The sequence below is a fragment of the Pseudophryne corroboree genome, assembly GCF_028390025.1.
Source record: "Pseudophryne corroboree isolate aPseCor3 chromosome 3 unlocalized genomic scaffold, aPseCor3.hap2 SUPER_3_unloc_18, whole genome shotgun sequence".
Lineage (NCBI taxonomy): Eukaryota > Metazoa > Chordata > Amphibia > Anura > Myobatrachidae > Pseudophryne > Pseudophryne corroboree.
Window position 1 is genome coordinate 1928284 of NW_026967506.1, and position 20063 is coordinate 1948346.

Here is a 20063-nt window from a genome sequence, read left to right on the forward strand (position 1 = left end):
CTCCTGACATTGCAGTCTCTGAGGAAGGGATCCTCCTTATTCCCTTAGGAGACAAGAAGCTGAGTTATAACCTATAAGGGTCCTGAACTGGGAATGTGATGGTCGTTGTGTCCGGATGGTCCCGTACGAAAGCCCTTTCGCGTCTCGTCCCGAGTACACAGAATGGATGTTTAGGTCGCACGGGACCTGACCACATAGGGGATTCCTGCTTACCGTCAGTAACCGCCTGTTACTGACGCCACCCACTGCACAGTGGGCGGGTTTATGCTGCCACCACCAAACTCCTAACGTGCCGTGGCATTTGGAAGCACGGTTCTGCCCTGTATATGTCGACACGCCGCCTTAACACACCCCTGTGTGGTGTTGACGAATCCCCAAACGTTGCTTGCCCAAGCACAGCACAGTAGCAGGCCGAAGGCGGAGCTTGGAGATGCTGGTTACACCCTGGACAGCCGGAAAATGGAAGTTTCGCCTGGCCCTGCAAGTCACAAGATGAAGCAGTCTTCTTGAGGCAAATGGTGTTTATTTTCAATAGTTCTAAAGAGAACTCTTCCCTATTGCTAGGGGCAACAGCATACAATCAGATGTTCCAGCAGAATAAGATGGTACAATTACAACCTGGAGGCTCACAGGCATCCTCTTTTTATCTCAGTTCTACACACAGTACCACAGGGGGGTAAGCCCTCCCTGTCTTCTCCAACCAATCAGGTTATCGCAGAAAATATAAATAAATACAAGTTACATTTCAAAAGTTAAGAATTAGATAAAGCACATTCCTGCTCCTCTTCATATATAACCAAACCAGTGGCTTTCCCAAACACAATCTGATTATCATCTTCCTGTCTCTTTCACAAATGTAAATGTAACTTGCATTTCAATTGCATTCACCCTCTCACACATAGACAACGTTCTTATACTGTAAATGAAACATAATCTGCATCACACATAATGCAGCCTAAGAAATCTTACATCAAACTGTTGTTACATGAAACCCACTAGTTTGCATTCATAAAACACAATCTGATTTAGCAGCCCCTTGGGTCTCCATGTAAAACCAGTTCTGAGTTATCACACCACAGGAGATGCTGACAGCACAGTCTTCTGTCCTAACCTTCATTTGTACATGAAAGAGAACGTTTCCCCACCAGAAGGCTGCTAATCGACACCCTGCTGGAGCTAGGACAAGTAACATATGACTGGCTATGTACAAGTTCCTGGAGAACAATCGTCAAGGTCTTCTAGAAACAAAATACCTTGTACTTTCCTCATAAGTGCCCTGTCCATGCAGTTCTATAACTGTCCATCATTCTCCAACTGCGCACTGCACAGCGATATAACATACGACACATTATTAAACATATTTTAAATACCTGGTGCCTAGCACCCACAATACATTTAAAGATGGCGCCTAGCGCCAGTGCATGTTATAAAAATGTCACCAAGCGCCCATTGTCAGCATAATGGCACCGGGCACTTAAGGGTTAACCCCTTCAGTGCCGCGGCCGCCGTTAACCATGTGGCTGGGGGGTCTCTCCGGCCACAGGCTGCCTCTATACAGAGTCTATGGTGTCTGCTCTGGTAATGGTTAGGCCCATGTACAGTGGCTGCCTCTCATTGTTCCTGCCAGATGTGCGTACAGTCTTTTTATGCTTAAACAGGAGAAAAACATTAGATTTTTTTTTATAGGAAATCGTTTGGTTATTTTTCTTGAATTAAAATATAACCTCACACCCAATATATCATCACAGGGAGGATAAAAGTGTTCCAGCCACCCCATAGGCAGGTCAGTATCAGCCAGGTAAGTACATTTGCAGGATTGTGTTGTGCTTACAATAAATATCTTTTATATTAAACAGGCGACATTTCACTAAAGGTCAATCTGGTAGATGTCCACCACCTTCTTCATGTTCTTCAGGAGGATTGGGGCAGAGCGGCATGTGGAAGGGTCACGCGCATCTCCATGTGCTCAGGAGAATGACCAGGGTTAGATGTCCACCACCTTCTTCAGGTTCTTCAGGAGCAGTGGGGCGGAGCAGCAGGTGGAAGGGTCACGCGCATCTCCATGTGTGCAGGAGAATGACCAGGGTTAGATGTCCACCACCTTCTTCATGTTCTTCAGGAGGATTGGGGCAGAGCGGCATGTGGAAGGGTCACGCGCATCTCCATGTGCTCAGGAGAATGACCAGGGTTAGATGTCCACCACCTTCTTCAGGTTCTTCAGGAGCAGTGGGGCGGAGCAGCAGGTGGAAGGGTCACGCGCATCTCCATGTGTGCAGGAGAATGACCAGGGTTAGATGTCCATCACCTTCTTCATGTTCTTCAGGAGGATTGGGGCAGAGCGGCATGTGGAAGGGTCACGCGCATCTCCATGTGCTCAGGAGAATGACCAGGGTTAGATGTCCATCACCTTCTTCAGGTTCTTCAGGAGGAGTGGGGTCGGAGAAGCCGGTGGAAGGGTCACGCGCATCTCCATGTGTGCAGGAGAATGACCAGGGTTAGATGTCCATCACCTTCTTCATGTTCTTCAGGAGGATTGGGGCAGAGCGGCATGTGGAAGGGTCACGCGCATCTCCATGTGCTCAGGAGAATGACCAGGGTTAGATGTCCATCACCTTCTTCAGTTTCTTCAGGAGGAGTGGGATCGGAGCAGCAGGTGGAAGGGTCACGCGCATCTCCATGTGTGCAGGAGAATGACCAGGGTTAGATGTCCACCACCTTCTTCATGTTCTTCAGGAGGATTGGGGCAGAGCGGCATGTGGAAGGGTCACGCGCATCTCCATGTGCTCAGGAGAATGACCAGGGTTAGATGTCCACCACCTTCTTCAGGTTCTTCAGGAGCAGTGGGGCGGAGCAGCAGGTGGAAGGGTCATGCACTTCTCCATGTGCGCAGGAGAATGACCAGGGTTATATGTCCACAACCTTCTTCAGGTTCTTCAGGAGGAGTGGGGCGGAGCAGCTGGTGGAAGGGTCACGCGCATCTCCATGTGCGCAGGAGAATGACCAGGGTTAGATGTCCACCACCTTCTTCAGGTTCTTCAGGAGGAGTGGGGCGGAGCAGCTGGTGGAAGGGTCACGCGCATCTCCATGTGCGCAGGAGAATGACCAGGGTTAGATGTCCACCATCTTCAGGTTCTTCAGGAAGAGTGGGGCGGAGCAGCAGGTGGAAGGGTCACGCGCACCGCCATGTGCGCAGGAGAATGACCAGGGTTAGATGTCCACCACTTCCTTCAGGTTCTTCAGGAGGAGTGGGGCGGAGCAGCCGGTGGAAGGGTCACGCGCATCTCCATGTGCGCAGGAGAATGACCAGGGTTAGATGTCAACCACCTTCTTCAGGTTCTTCAGGAGGAGTGGGGCGGAGCAGCCGGTGGAAGGGTCTTTTTTGCCATGTTTGTTTTTTATCCAGACGCCTCAATTGATCATTCTATGTGCCCCCCTGTATTTCTTCCATTCGCTCGCACTGACCTCATGTTTTCCTTTCCCCTCAGAGTAATGAGCCCCAATTGAAATGGAAGAGGGTGGGAGATTCCCTTTACGTTTGTTTCCCATCATACCACTCCCACACCAAACTCTGAGGGCGCCTAGACCTACAGGAGCCACAATACAGGCAGGTGCTGACGTTTCCTGACTCTCTGTCCTCCGTGGCTTTATCCCACGATGGGAGTGTGACAATTAGACACACACACATGTCGACATGTCACGGGCACAGCAGTAGTAGTGTCAGCCCCTCCCTTGCACCAACGCCACCCAGACATGGGGCTGTACTAGAGGTGGTGGCGCTGGTCCTTGCTGCTCCTCACCCCCCCAGCGATCTACCTGGAAGAGGCTGATAAATATTGGTATCAGTATATAACACCATTACATTATGTTTGCAAATACACTTCTTTAGCATTCATTTATATACTTTACCCAAACCAGTTCATGTTTTCTCCAGATTTACTAAATAACTCTGCTGAATACAAACCACGTTACTGTGAATTGTCAGCATTATAAGATGGTGTTTAACAAATAAAACCTGTTGTAAACCAGTGTTTTGTTTCCTTGCAATTTTTATTAGTGTAAATCCTGTTTTCATGCAATTAGTTATTTGGAAACATTACACACAGTAAAAGTAGTACACTCTGATGTTGTGTACTTTGTGTTACAGTAAAAGTGTCACATACTTTATCTCTAGGGCGGGATATGTACGCTCTCAGTACTGGGCACACATCTCAGGAGGGACTACATGCTTTGCACCGGCTGCTGAGTCATTTTGTTTCATTTTAGTATACACATTTGAATGGGGTTTTTTAAGATAGCAATGTTGTGTAATATACTTACTGCCATCACTGATGACCTATCCTGCCTCCTACTCTCTGTGCTCACAGTCACCAGATGCAACCAGTATTCCTGCCTGCTGTCTGTACATTGCACAATCCCGCGGATGTGGTTGATTTAGGCACAGATTGTACAGCAGCAGCACACAGTGCCACAGATCTTCTCAATTCTGTACAACGTAGTCCATCCCGATCTATCAAGACAATGGAACCTAATAATAACTGAAATGTACATTCTACCATAGATTGAGTAGACTTATGTGCATCATTTTTTGCCCTCTGCAGGACAATCAGGAAGTGATAATGAGGTCAGAAGCCAGGAGAAACATGCATACCCTGAGTCCTCTGTAAAGCAAAATACTCCATTTACATAACATTCCTAGGTGGTTATTGAGGAAGTAACCAGAGGAATGTGTACTTGACAATAAACCATTCCTCCGCCTCAAACATAGGCCCTCATTCCGAGTTGTTCGCTCGGTATTTTTCATCGCATCGCAGTGAAAATCCGCTTAGTACGCATGCGCAATGTTCGCACTGCGACTGCGCCAAGTAACTTTACTATGAAGAAAGTATTTTTACTCACGGCTTTTTCTTCGCTCCGGCGATCGTAATGTGATTGACAGGAAATGGGTGTTACTGGGCGGAAACACGGCGTTTCAGGGGCGTGTGGCTGAAAACGCTACCGTTTCCGGAAAAAACGCAGGAGTGGCCGGGGAAACGGTGGGAGTGCCTGGGCGAACGCTGGGTGTGTTTGTGACGTCAACCAGGAACGACAAGCACTGAAATGATCGCACAGGCAGAGTAAGTCTGGAGCTACTCTGAAACTGCTAACTCGTTTGTAATCGCAATATTGCGCGTACGTCGGTCGCAATTTTAAGAAGCTAAGATTCACTCCCAGTAGGCGGCGGCTTAGCGTGTGTAACTCTGCTACATTCGCCTTGCGAGCGAACAACTCGGAATGAGGGCCATAGCACACAGGGGTGACTGAGAATAAAGGAACCATGGCATGAACCAGGCTAGCCGACCACAATGCTCATGATTCTTTGGTTTGCATCACAAACCACATCGTGGAATAGGTATGGTGGCAGTTAAGGAACACGGGCTCTTGCCCTAGGTGGTCTCAGTTCTAGGTGCATGCAGTCTGTAGCACCCATCACTTTTGGCATGCTTGCTAGGGAAGCAGATACTGTACACGGTGGAGTAATTTGATCTCAGCAGCATGAAGCCCATGAAGTACGTCACGTGTTGTGCGCTGGCTTGGTGGGTATATAAGGTGTGCGATAGGCGTCTACACACATCACTCGCAGTCATGGGTAAAAGGGGCGATTTATCAGAGTTGCAAAAAGGGATAATTATCGGCTTTCAGGCCACAGGTGGCGGTATTTCTGACAGCGCAGTTTGTGAACTGTTTGCGTGCTGCTTTGTTGAAGGTGTATCATGACTGGACAAATGGAGACTGCGGAGCACCACGTGCTGTTGATGTGTGAGGTGAGTGTCTGCTATGAAGATGGGTGAGGGCCATCCGACGCTACAGTGGAGCAGCTCACCATGAAAATGAACCTGGGGGCCACCAGATGTGTCTAACACAACATCTCAGCCCATCTAGCTGCTGTTAATGATGCACGTGGCGGTTACTGTGGTCATAATATTGTGACTTGTCTATGTAGGTTCTGGAGAGGGTGGTCTTGAGAGGGTGGATGACTTGGCCTAGGTATGGTGAGAAGGCAGCTTGGTACATCCCTACCACCCTTCCTGTCACTGCCAGTAGTTTGTGTAGGCCTGATAATGCTCATCACCATGCAGTGTCTGGCTCAAGCTGAGTTTTGATGAGGTCATAAAGGTACATTAACTTGATGCGATTGAGATGGAACGTCTGTATGACCTCACTCTCAGAGAGTGCATTTAAATTCAACCGCCCACGGACGAAGCTAGGGCTACATGCTGTTCCTCTGCTCTGTTTCTTGCTCCCGGGCCCTATCAGTCAGCTGGTGCAGCATGCATCAAATAACTGTCTGCTACCAGGCCACTCCAGAACCTGCAGAAAGAGAGTGCCCATAAATAAAATGGCTTTCACATGTTGCTTTTTGGGAGTGGTGCATTGAGGTGTGATGGTGGGGCTTTTGATGTCAAGATGCTCAACCAGTGCATCGATTTTGAGCATTGAAGTGCAAATTTTATGCGATTTTGGTGCAAATTTATGCGGATTTGCCAAGACAATTCTTAGTAAATGTGCAACTTCCACCAATAACCAATGTTATTTTGACGATGTTTGTACTGATGGTGATTTGACACGATTTGGAGTCCAAAGGTGCATTTGACATGTGACTTCCATGCAAATTATTAATCCTTAGTGAATTCGCAAAATCGCACCTTTTCTTAAAAAAAAAAGGGCAAAATTACCAAAGTCGACCTTTAGTAAATTTCCCCCTTGTACTTTTAAGTTGAGAGAAAACTTTTTATCTTTTCTAAAAGCAATTTTACAGAGATGTTTATTAAATTAATTTAAAGGCTTAAATAATATAAAGAAATGTAAAAAAAACTGTCTCTCTGGTAGACAAGCCATCTGTGGTCTCGCCCCAGGATTTTTGTTTCCTGTGAGTGATTTTGTAACCATTAAACTCTTTACATGTTTTTATAGTGTTGTACTAGAGCAGGGCTGGCCAAACCGGTCCTCGAGATCTACCAACAGTTCATGTTTTCCAGGCCTCCTGGAGATCTGTAGAATTGTCAGTTAGGAATGAATGCAGCACATCTTAATTAGTAATGACTACACCTGTGCACCAGCCAGGGGGTCTGGAAAATGTGTACTGTTGGTAGATCTCGAGGACTGGTTTGGCCAGCCCTGTACTAGAGCTATTGTTCCTTATGCATATTTGGATGTGGTTGATGTGGAGTAAAGGAAAAAGATACCAGAAATGCTCCCATCCATCATTACTGAAGGAGGAGTGTTGCATTCAGCCACCTAGTGTGTAACTGGAGTTACCGGGGCGGCAGTGTGTAACTGGAGCTACCGGGGGAGGCAGTGTGTAACTGGAGCTACCGGGGGAGGCAGTGTGTAACTGGAGCTACCGGGGGTCAGTGTGTAATGAGCTACCTGGGAGGGCGCTGCCGGGGGACAGTGTAACTGGAGCTACCTGTGAGCAGTGTGTAACTGGTGCTACCGGAGGGGAAGTGTGTAACCGGCTCTATTTGGGGGGGGGGGGATGGGGCAGTGTGTAACTGGAGTTACCGGGGCGGCAGTGTGTAACTGGAGCTACCAGGGGCGGCAGTGTGTAACTGGAGCTACCGGTGGGCAGGGTGTAACTGGTGCTACCGGGGGGCAGTGTGTAACTGCCTCTATTGGGGGGGCAGTGTGTAACTGGAATTACCGGGAAGGCAGTGTGTAACTGGAGTTACCGGGGGAGGCAGTGTGTAACTGGAGCTACCAGGGGAGGCAGTGTGTAACTGGAGCTACCAGGGGAGACAGTGTGTAACTGGAGCTACCGGTGGGCAGTGTGTAACTGGAGCTACCGGTGGGCAGTGTGTAACTGGAGCTACCGGTGGGCAGTGTGTAACTGGAGCTACCAGGGGCGGCAGTGTGTAACTGGAGCTACCGGTGGGCAGGGTGTAACTGGTGCTACCGGGGGGCAGTGTGTAACTGCCTCTATTGGGGGGGCAGTGTGTAACTGGAATTACCGGGAAGGCAGTGTGTAACTGGAGTTACCGGGGGAGGCAGTGTGTAACTGGAGCTACCAGGGGAGGCAGTGTGTAACTGGAGCTACCAGGGGAGGCAGTGTGTAACTGGAGCTACCGGTGGGCAGTGTGTAACTGGAGCTACCGATGGGCAGTGTGTAACTGGAGCTACCGGTGGGCAGTGTGTAACTGGTGCTACCGGTGGGCAGTGTGTAACTGGTGCTACCGGGGGGCAGTGTGTAACCGCCTCTATTGGGGGGGGGCAGTGTGTAACTGGAATTACCGGGAAGGCAGTGTGTAACTGGAGCTACCGGGGGAGGCAGTGTGTAACCGGCGCTGCCGGTGGGCAGTGTGTAACTGGTGCTACTGGGGCATCGTGTATATACGGCACTGCCGGGGGCATTATGTGTTTAAATATAAAGTTTTTGCACCAATTGATGCCCCACCCCTTTCATAGCTCCACCCACATTACTGCTCACATCTGCCCCTCCCACAGTTCTTAAACCTGTTTCCTACAAAAATAGCACTGTATTTAAATATTGGCAACGTGTCTGACTCAATCAGAAAGTCCCGAAAGTCCTTTGGTCCTCTGACTCTTAATGGAATTGTATGTTGTACCCTGGATTGAGGATTTTTTGGACCCATTGGTCCTGGGTCATGAACATCCATTTCATATTTTGAGATCCCGCTGCTCACAGGACCCCTAAATGATAGTGATAGCGAGAACTTTATTGTGAATGAATGAAAAGTCTGTTATACTGCCTGTATCCTGGCCGATCACTTCAATGGAAATTGCTGTTCCGCCAGTTTTGCCGTAAATTACATGGCTGGCCCCAGTGATAATTTTAATCATTGTCTTCAGGTTTCTACCAGGCAGGAACACTATACCAAATTAATCCAAAGCAAGTGTGAATCTGTTATCCATGGTCGCGGCACAGCGGTAGTCTGGCAACCACTGTGGGAGATCTAGTTCTAGGTGAGAATGCACTTGCATCACATAATAAGGGGTGTATTCAGTGTTGGAAGCTGCCGTCTTGTCGGAAATACGGCAGCTTCCGACTGGTACGGTTGGAAGGGGTTCCGACCTATTCAATACTTGCTGTTTTTTTCCGACAAGCCGGGAATTCCCGATTTGTCTGAAAACATGTGGAATGTGGGATTAGCCGCGGATCCACGTGTTCCGCGGCCAAATCAGACAGGTTTTGGCCTTGGTTCCGACAATGTTAATCCAACTTTTTTTAAGGTAGGATTGTCATTGTTGTAACTGGGAAGATGAGACGCGTTAGGCGGCCGGGGGGTGGGGACCGCTAAGTATTGCCACGGACCGGCGCTCAGCAGCTCACTGACATTTGTCGGGTGCGGCCAAATCCGACAGTCTGATTTGGCCGCCACATTGAATACTCACCTGTCGGGTCCTTTCTGTCGGAAAGGACCCGACAGGTATTGAATACACCCCATAGCCTTTTCTCTCCCTCTACTAGAATATAAAGATTTGCAGCCTGTGCTTTTTAGATATAGCACTTATCCAGTAAGAGACCCGTCATTCTCAGAGGAGCCTATCTAGAAGTATAGCCCACAGAGTCATAAACACAACAATACATACAGTACTTACGCACTACCTCACTCAACTAAGAGAGGAAAGAGCACACTATGCCGTTTATCAACCACCTGTCTCTACTCATCTGTTGAGGAATTAACCCATTGAATATGGCTGCTGTGGTGTGAAAATGACCATTACGTTTTATAACGCTAACCTCTACATCTTTCCCTACAGAACAATCTAAAGATCCGTCTCATATTATGGAGGAATCATTCTCATGTAATGGAGGAAGCTTCACAGATGCCGAAATTTATATGTCCACAGAGCTTACACCGGATACATCTCATATTACAGAGGAACCAGTCTCATGTGATGGACGAACCCTCACGGACGTCGAAATGTATATGTCCACAGATCTTACACCGGATACATCTACTCATATTATGGAGGAACCGGTCTTAACTGATGGAGTAACCCTCACAGACATTTCTACACCTAGAGATCATACGCACCATACATCTACTTATATTAAGGAGGAACCAGTCTCATATGATGGAGGAACCCTTACAGACAGTGACATTTATACACCTACAGATCATACACACTATTCATCTACTTATATTAAGGAGGAACCAGTCTCATGTGATGGAGGAACCCTTCCAGACACTGACATTTCTAAACCCACAGATCATACACACTATTCATCTACTTATATTAAGGAGGAACCAGTCTCATGTGATGGAGGGACCCTCACAGACAGTGACATTTATACACCCACAGATCATACACAGTATACAGCTACTTGTATTAAGGAGGAACCAGTCTCATGTGATGGAGGAATCCTTGCAGACAGTGACATCTATACACCTACAGATCATACACAGTATATAGCTACTCATATTAAGGAGGACCCAGTCTCATGTGATGGAGGAACCCTCACAGACACTGACATTTATACACCCACAGATCATATACAGTATACAGTTACTCCTATTAAGGAGGAACCAGTCTCATGTGATGGAGGAACCCTCACAGACACTGACATTTATACACCCACAGATCATATACAGTATACAGTTACTCCTATTAAGGAGGAACCAGTCTCATGTGATGGAGGAACCCTCACAGACACTGACATTTATACACCCACAGATCATATACAGTATACAGTTACTCCTATTAAGGAGGAACCAGTCTCATGTGATGGAGGAACCCTCACAGATAGTGACATTTATACATCCACAGATCATATACAGTATACAGTTACTCGTATTAAGGAGGAACTAGTCTCGTTTGATGAAGGAACCCTCACAGACCCTGTCATTTATACACCCACAGATCATACACAATATACATCTCATATTATGGTGGAACCAGGACCTTCCAATGGTGAAATATATTTTAATGAGCAGTGGAGCGGTATTAGAAACCAGAAGAGAAAACAGATTCATCTCTTTGGAGACCAATCTTGTTCATGCTCTGAATGTGTTAAATGTTACAAAATGATAGGAAACATAGTTCTGCATCAGAAACCTAATACAGGAGTGAGACCATATTCTTGCACTCAGTGCGGGAAATGTTTTAGAAGTAATGCTTATCTTATAGTACATCAGAGAATTCACACAGGAGAGAAACCATATTCTTGCAGTGAATGTGGGAAAAGATTTATCAGTACGTCAGATTTGATAAAGCATCAGAAAACACACAGTGGAAAGAAGCCATATTCCTGCTCTATCTGTGGGAAATGTTTTACCACTAAATATAGTATGATAACGCATCAGAGTCTTCATACAGGCATAAAACCGTATTCCTGCTCTGAGTGTGGGAAATGTTTTACCACTAAATATAGTATGATAACGCATCAGAGTCTTCATACAGGACAAAAACCATATTGTTGCTCTGAGTGTGGGAAATCTTTAACCACTAAAGCTGGTCTGATAAAGCATCAAAGTATGCATACAGGAGAGAGACCATTTCCTTGCTCAGAGTGTGGGAAAGGTTTTGCTACAAAATCGGGTCTGATGACACATCAGAGTGTGCATACAGGAGAAAAACCGTATTCCTGCTCTGAGTGTGGGAAATGTTTTACCACTAAATCTGGTCTGATAACACATCAGAGTTTGCATACAGGAGAGAGACCGTATTCCTGCTCTGAGTGTGGGAAATGTTTTCCCACTAAATCTGGCCTGATAACACATCAGAGGCTGCACACAGAAGAGAGACAGTATCCTTGCTCTGAGTGTGGGAAATGCTTTAGAAGTAATGCTTATCTTATAGTACATCAGAGAATTCACACAGGAGAGAAACCATATTCTTGCAGTGAATGTGGTAAAAGTTTTATTAGTACATCAGATTTGATAAAGCATCAGAAAACCCACACAGGAGAGAACTCAAATTCTTCTGAAAGTGGGAAGGGTTTTACCAGTAAATCGGTTATCAAAAAGCATCATAGACCTACAGGCCATAGACCGTATTCCTGCTCTGAGTGCGGGAAAAGTTTTAGAAGTAATGTATATCTTATAGTACATCAGAGAATTCACACAGGAGAGAAACCATATTCTTGCAGTGTATGTGTGAAAAGATTTATCAGTTCATCAGATCTTATAAAGCATCAGAAAACCCACACAGGAGAGAGACCATATTCCTGCTCTGAGTGTGGGAAACGTTTTACCACTAAACCAGCCTTGCAGAAGCATCTGAGATGTCACACAGGAGAGAGACCATATTCCTGCTCTGAATGTGGGAAATGTTTAACAACTAAATCAAGTCTGATAAACCATCAGATAAGTCACACAGGAGAGAGACCATATTCTTGCTCTGAATGTGGAAAGTGTTTTAGGAATAAATCATACTTTGCTGAGCATCAGAGAATCCACACAGGAGTGAAACCATTTTCTTGCCTTCAATGTGAGAAAAGATTTATCAGTACATCAGATTTGTTGAAGCATAAGAAATTCCACACAGTAAAGAGCTCAACTCTTACTGAAAGTGGGAAGTGTTTTACCAGTAAACCAGTTATCAAAAAGCATCAGATACCTCCTACAGGACATAGACCCTATTCCTGCTCTGAATGTGGGAAATGTTTTACCACTAAATCTGGCTTTATAGCACATCGGAGGCTGCACACAGGAGAGAAACCGTATCCTTGCTCTGAGTGCGGGAAGAATTTTAGAAGTAATGCTTATCTCATAGTACATCAGAGAATTCACACAGGAGAGAAACCATTTTATTGCTCTGAATGTGGGAAACGATTTATCAGTTCATCAGATCTTATAAAGCATCAGAAAACTCACAGAGAGAACTCACATTCTTCTGAAAGTGGGAAGTGTTTTACCAGTAAATCCGTTATCAAAAAGCATCAGAGACCTGCAACAGGAGAGAGACCGTATCCTTGCCCTCAGTGCGGGAAATGTTTTAGAAGTGATGTATATCTTATAGTACATCAGAGAATTCACACAGGAGAGAAACCATATTCTTGCTCTGAATGTGAGAAAAAATTTATCAGTTCATCAGACCTTATAAAGCATCAGAAAACCCACAGAGGAGAGAAGCTGTTCTCCTGCCCTGAGTGTGGGAAATGTTATAAATGTAGCTCAAGTCTGAAGAAGCATCAAGGGCTCCATAAAGAAGAGAAACCATATTCCTGTTCTGAGTGCGGGAAATGTTTATTCAGTAAATGGGGTCTGAAGAAGCATCAGAAGCTCCATACTGGAGAGATCCCTTATTATTGCTCTGATTGTGGGAAATGTTTTGTTAGGAAATCAGCCTTTCTAAACCATCAGAAGAAGTTTCACACTGGATAGAACCTGTATTTCTGTTTTGAACGTGGGAAATGTTTTACACGTGTTGGATAAAAGCCTTATTCGGAAGCAGCGAGACTTATTCAATGGAAAAAGAACAGTCACAGCATGTTATACATCACAGGTTACCTGTAATTATCTAGAACAGAGACTAGCCATAATCTTGTTCTACATGTGGGAAATGTTTTACTAGTGAGCCAGGTATAATGTTTCATTATAATATCTTTGAAGGCTATCATGGCAATATGTTATATTCTTTTTTTGTTCATAAGAAGCAAATTTTGTAACTAAAAAAAGGAAAAATAAGAAAATCAGAATTACGAGAGAAGAGAAAAATTTAAGCCATAAAACCAAGAGACTTTAGTTGGTGGATTATCTAAATAAATTCATCTGGCAACTCAAGAAATTTGCTTGAAACCTACATAAAAATGAAAAACTCCACTCCCCTGCCCTTTTTTTTTTGTATAAATGTTCCCCAAAGTTTTCTATCTTCCTGTATTTATGTTCATTAAGTTTTATTATTTGTCTTTTTTGCAATGATTCCTGGACACTGCATTATATTGTCATTTCAATGTGTGTTTTTTTCTGTTCGGTGAAATTTTCTTTACATTTATTTGTTTTCATGAAAGAAGTTTCAATAAGAACAGTTTGAAGAAACTAAGTAAAAAATAATCTTTAAAAATGTAAATAATTCAAAATGTATAGGTTAAAACTGGCATTAAATGTATCTACCTTGTGTCTTCCATCTTGTCCGGAACTGTGATTTGGATCGGAGACCGTAGCTGAGGATGTATTGCTGGAAGTTGTATAGCAGAAGTATTGATAATGAAAGCAAAGGGTTATGGTATAACTTACCTTTATTAACTTTTTCTTTGAGGTCCATGGGATCCACAGGGTTAACCTTGGGTATGATGCTGGTGGAGACCAGGACTAGCACCAAACAGCCTCCCAGGATGCACTGGGCTCCTCTACTTTCATACCCCATGCTCAGGCACTTCAGTTTTAGTAGCAAGCCCAAAGCAGTAGCTAGAGAGAAGGAAGGATGGTACACACAGGGAACACACTGTCACATAGAGGAGATAAGGAAGGACGGTACACACAGGAAACACTGTCACATAGAGGAGAGAAGGAAGGACGGTACACACAGGGAACACGCTCTCACATAGAGGAGAGAAGGAAGGATGCTACACACGAAACACACTCACATAGAGGAGAGAAGGAAGGATGCTACACACAGGGAACACACTCACATAGGGGAGAGAAGGAAGGACGGTACACACAGGAAACACACACACAGGAGAGAAGGATGGTACACAGGAAGCACACTGTCACAAAGAGGAGAGAAGGAAGGTTGGTACACACAGGAAACACACTCACACAGAGGAGAGAAGGAAGAATGGTACTCACAGGAAACACTGTCACATAGAGGAGAGAAGGATGGTACACACAGGAAACACACTGTCACAGAGGAGAGAAGGAAGGATGGTACACACAGCAAACACACTGTCACACAGGAGAGAAGGATGGTACACACAGGAAACACACTGTCACATAGAGGAGAGAAGGAAGGACGGTACACACAGGAAACACACTGTCACATAGAGGAGGGAAGGATGGTACACACAGGAAACACACCGTCACATAGAGGAGAGAAGGAAGGATGGTACACAGGAAACACACTGTCACATAGAGGAGAGAAGGAGGAACGGTACACACAGGATACACTGTCACATAGAGGACAGAAGGAAGGACGGTACTCACAGGAAACACTGTCACACAGAGGAGAGAAGGAAGAATGGTACTCACAGGAAACACACTGTCACATAGAGGAGAGAAGGATGGTACACACAGGAAACACTGTCACATAGAGGAGAGAAAGAAGGATGGTACACAGGAAACACTGTCACAGAGGAGAGAAGGAAGGACGGTACACACACAAAACACACTGTCATAGAGGAGAGAAGGAAGGATGGTACACACAGGAAACACACTGTCACACAGAGGAGAGAAGGAAGAATGGTACTCACAGGAAACACTGTCACACAGAGGAGAGAAGGAAGAATGGTACTCACAGGAAACACACTGTCACATAGAGGAGAGAAGGATGGTACACACAGGAAACACTGTCACATAGAGGAGAGAAAGAAGGATGGTACACACAGGAAACACTGTCACAGAGGAGAGAAGGAAACACACAGGAAACACTGTCACAGAGGAGAGAAGGAAGGATGATAAACACAGGAAACACACTGTCACATAGAGAAGGAAGGATGGTACACACAGTCACATAGAGGAGAGAAGGAAGAATGGTACACACTGGAAACACTGTCACATAGAGGAGAGAAGAATGGTACACACAGGAAACACATAGAGGAGAGAAGGAAGGATGGTACACACAGGAACACACTGTCACATAGAGGACAAGGAAGGACGGTACACAGGAAACACACTGTCACATAGAGGAGAGAAAGATGGACGGTACACACAGGAAAAACACTGTCACATAGAGGAGAGAAGGAAGGATGGTACACACAGGCAAGACTCGCAGAGGAGAGAAGGAAGGATGGTACACACAGGAAACACACAGAGGAGAGAAGGAAGGATGGTACACACAGGAAGCACTCACATAGAGGAGAGAAGGAAGGATGGTACACAAAGGAAAGACTCGCAGAGGAGAGAAGGAATGATGGTACACACAGGAAACACACAGAGTAGAGAAGGAAGGATGGTACACACAGGAAACACACTGTCACATAGAGGAGAGAAGGAAGAACGGTACACACAGGAAATACACCGTCACATAGAGGAGAGAAGGACGGTACACACAGGAAACACCGTCACAGAGGAGAGAAGGAAGAATGGTACACACAGTAAACACTGTCACAGAGCAGAGAAGGAAGGATGGTACACACAGGAAACAGAGGAGAGAAGGAAGGATGGTACACACAGGAAACACTCACATAGAGGAGAGAAGGACGGTACACACAGGAAACACACTGTCACATAAAGGAGAGAAAGAAGAATGGTACACACAGGAAACACACCGTCACAGAGGAGAGAAGGATGGTACACACAGTGAAAACACTGTCACATAGAGGAGAGAAGGAAGGATGGTACACACTGGAAACACACTGTCACATAGAGGAGAGAAGAGAGAGAGAAATGGTACACACAGGAAACACTGTCACATAGAGGAAAGAAGGAAGAATGGTACACACAGGAAACACTCACAGAGGAGAGAAGGAAGGATGGTACACACAGGAAACACTCACATAGAGGAGAGAAGGAGGAACGGTACACACAACAAACACACTGTCACATAGAGGAGAGAAAGAAGGACGGTACACACAGGAAACACAATGTCACATAGCGGAGAGAAGGAAGGATGGTACACACAGGAACACATTGTCACATAGAGGAGAGAAGGAAGGATGGTACACACTGGAAACACACCGTCACATAGAGGAGAGAAGAATGGTACACACAGAAAACACACTCACATAGAGGAGAGAAGGAAGGATGGTACACACAGGAACACACTGTCACATAGAGGAGAGAAGGAAGGACGGTACACACAGGAAAGACACTGTCACATAGAGGAGAGAAGGAAGGATGATACACACAGGAAACACACTCGCAGAGGAGAGAAGAAAGGATGGTACACAGGAAACAGGAGAGAAGGAAGGATGGTACACACAGGAAACACATAGAGGAGAGAAGGAAGGATGGTACACACAGGAAACACACTATCACACAGAGGAGAGAAGGAGGGACGGTACACACAGGAAACACACTGTCACATAGAGGAGAGAAGGAAGGATGGTACACACAGGAAACACTGTCACATAGAGGAGAGAAGGAAGGATGGTACACACAGGAAACACACCGTCACATAGAGGAGAGAAGGAAGGACGGTACACACAGGAAGCACACTGTCACAAAGAGGAGAGATGGAAGGTTGGTACACACAGGAAACACACTGTCACACAGAGGAGAGAAGGAAGAATGGTACTCACAGGAAACACTGTCACATAGAGGAGAGAAGGATGGTACACACAGGAAACACTGTCACAGAGGAGAGAAGGAAGGATGGTACACACAGGAAACACACTCACACAGAGGAGAGAAGGATGGTACACAGGAAACACACTGTCACATAGAGAAGAGACGGAAGTATGGTACACACAGGAAACACTCACATAGAGGAGAGAAGGAGGAACGGTACACACAACAAACACACTCACATAGAGGAGAGAAAGAAGGACGGTACACACAGGAAACACAATGTCACATAGAGGAGAGAAGGAAGGATGGTACACACAGGAAACACTGTCACATAGAGGAGAGAAGGAAGGACGGTACACACAGGAAATACACTGTCACATAGCGGAGAGAAGGAAGGATGGTACACACAGGAACACATTGTCACATAGAGGAGAGAAGGAAGGATGGTACACACAGGAAACACAGTCACATAGAGGACAGAAGGAAGGATGGTACACACAGGAAACACTGTCACATAGAGGAGAGAAGGAAGGATGGTACACACAGGAAACACACAGTCACATAGAGGAGAGAAGGAAGAATGGTACACACTGGAAACACACCGTCACATAGAGGAGAGAAGAATGGTACACACAAAAAACACACTCACATAGAGGAGAGAAGGAAGGATGGTACACACAGGAACACACTGTCACATAGAGGAGAGAAGGAAGGACGGTACACACAGGAAACACACTGTCACATAGAGGAGAGAAGGAAGGATGATACACACAGGAAACACTCGCAGAGGAGAGAAGGAAGGATGGTACACAGGAAACAGGAGAGAAGGAAGGACGGTACACACAGGAAGCACACTGTCACAAAGAGGAGAGAAGGAAGGTTGGTACTCAGGAAACACACTGTCACACAGAGGAGAGAAGGAAGAATGGTACTCACAGGAAACACTCACATAGAGGAGAGAAGGATGGTACACACAGGAAACACACTGTCACAGAAGAGAGAAGGAAGGATGGTACACACAGGAAACACACTCACACAGAGGAGAGAAGGATGGTACACACAGGAAACACTGTCACATAGAGGAGAGAAGGAAGGACGGTACACACAGGAAACACACTGTCACATAGAGGAGGGAAGGATGGTACACACAGGAAACACACCGTCACATAGAGGAGAGAAGGAAGGATGGTACACACAGGAAACACACTCACATAGAGGAGAGAAGGAGGAACGGTACACACAGGAAACACTGTCACATAGAGGACAGAAGGAAGGACGGTACACACAGGAAACACTCACATAGAGGAGAGAAGGAAGGACGGTACACACACAAAACACACTGTCATAGAGGAGAGAAGGAAGGATGGTACACACAGGAAACACACTGTCACACAGAGGAGAGAAGGAAGAATGGTACTCACAGGAAACACTGTCACACAGAGGAGAGAAGGAAGAATGGTACTCACAGGAAACACACTGTCACATAGAGGGGAGAAGGATGGTACACACAGGAAACACTGTCACATAGAGGAGAGAAAGAAGGATGGTACACAAGGGAAACACTGTCACAGAGGAGAGAAGGAAGGATGGTACACACAGGAAACACACTGTCACAGAGGAGAGAAGGAAGGATGATAAACACAGGAAACACACTGTCACATAGAGAAGGAAGGATGGTACACACAGGAAACACAGTCACATAGAGGAGAGAAGGAAGAATGGTACACACTGGAAACACTGTCACATAGAGGAGAGAAGAATGGTACACACAGGAAACACAGAGGAGAGAAGGAAGGATGGTACACACAGGAAACACATAGAGGAGAGAAGGAAGGATGGTACACACAGGAACACACTGTCACATAGAGGACAAGGAAGGACTGTACACACAGGAAACTGTCACATAGAGGAGAGAAAGAAGGACGGTACACACAGGAAAAACACTGTCACATAGAGGAGAGAAGGAAGGATGGTACACACAGGCAAGACTCGCAGAGGAGAGAAGGAAGGATGGTACACACAGGAAACACACAGAGGAGAGAAGGAAGGATGGTACACACAGGAAGCACTCACATAGAGGAGAGAAGGAAGGACGGTACACACAGGAAACACACTCACACAGAGGAGAGAAGGATGGTACACAGGAAGCACACTGTCACAAAGAGGAGAGAAGGAAGGTTGGTACACACAGGAAACACACTGTCACACAGAGGAGAGAAGGAAGAATGGTACTCACAGGAAACACTGTCACATAGAGAGAAGGAAGGTACACACAGGAAACACACTGTCACAGAGGAGAGAAGGAAGGATGGTACACACAGGAAACACACTGTCACAGAGGAGAGAAGGATGGTACACACAGGAAACACACTGTCACATAGAGGAGAGAAGGAAGGACGGTACACACAGGAAACACTGTCACATAGAGGAGGGAAGGATGGTACACACAGGAAACACACCGTCACATAGAGGAGAGAAGGAAGGATGGTACACAGGAAGTACACTCACATAGAGGAGAGAAGGAGGAACGGTACACACAGGAAACACTGTCACATAGAGGACAGAAGGAAGGACGGTACACACAGGAAACACTCACATAGAGGAGAGAAGGAAGGACGGTACACACACAAAACACACTGTCATAAAGGAGAGAAGGAAGGATGGTACACACAGGAAACACACTGTCACACAGAGGAGAGAAGGAAGAATGGTACTCACAGGAAACACTCACAC

At 45.9% G+C, this 20063-nt stretch overlaps 1 protein-coding gene across 5 annotated transcripts in view; it reads left to right on the forward strand.

The window, feature by feature from the left end:
• LOC134983555 (zinc finger protein 585A-like) overlaps positions 1-13936 on the forward strand; it is a 226628-nt gene extending 212692 nt beyond the window's left edge. For all 5 annotated transcript variants that reach the window (XM_063949202.1, XM_063949203.1, XM_063949204.1 and 2 more), the window contains one exon: positions 9760-13936. In XM_063949202.1, the coding sequence (XP_063805272.1) occupies positions 9760-13328 (3569 nt within the window). In that variant the 3' untranslated portion in view covers positions 13329-13936. The remainder of the gene's footprint in view (positions 1-9759) is intronic.
• Positions 13937-20063: the final 6127 nt, after the last annotated feature.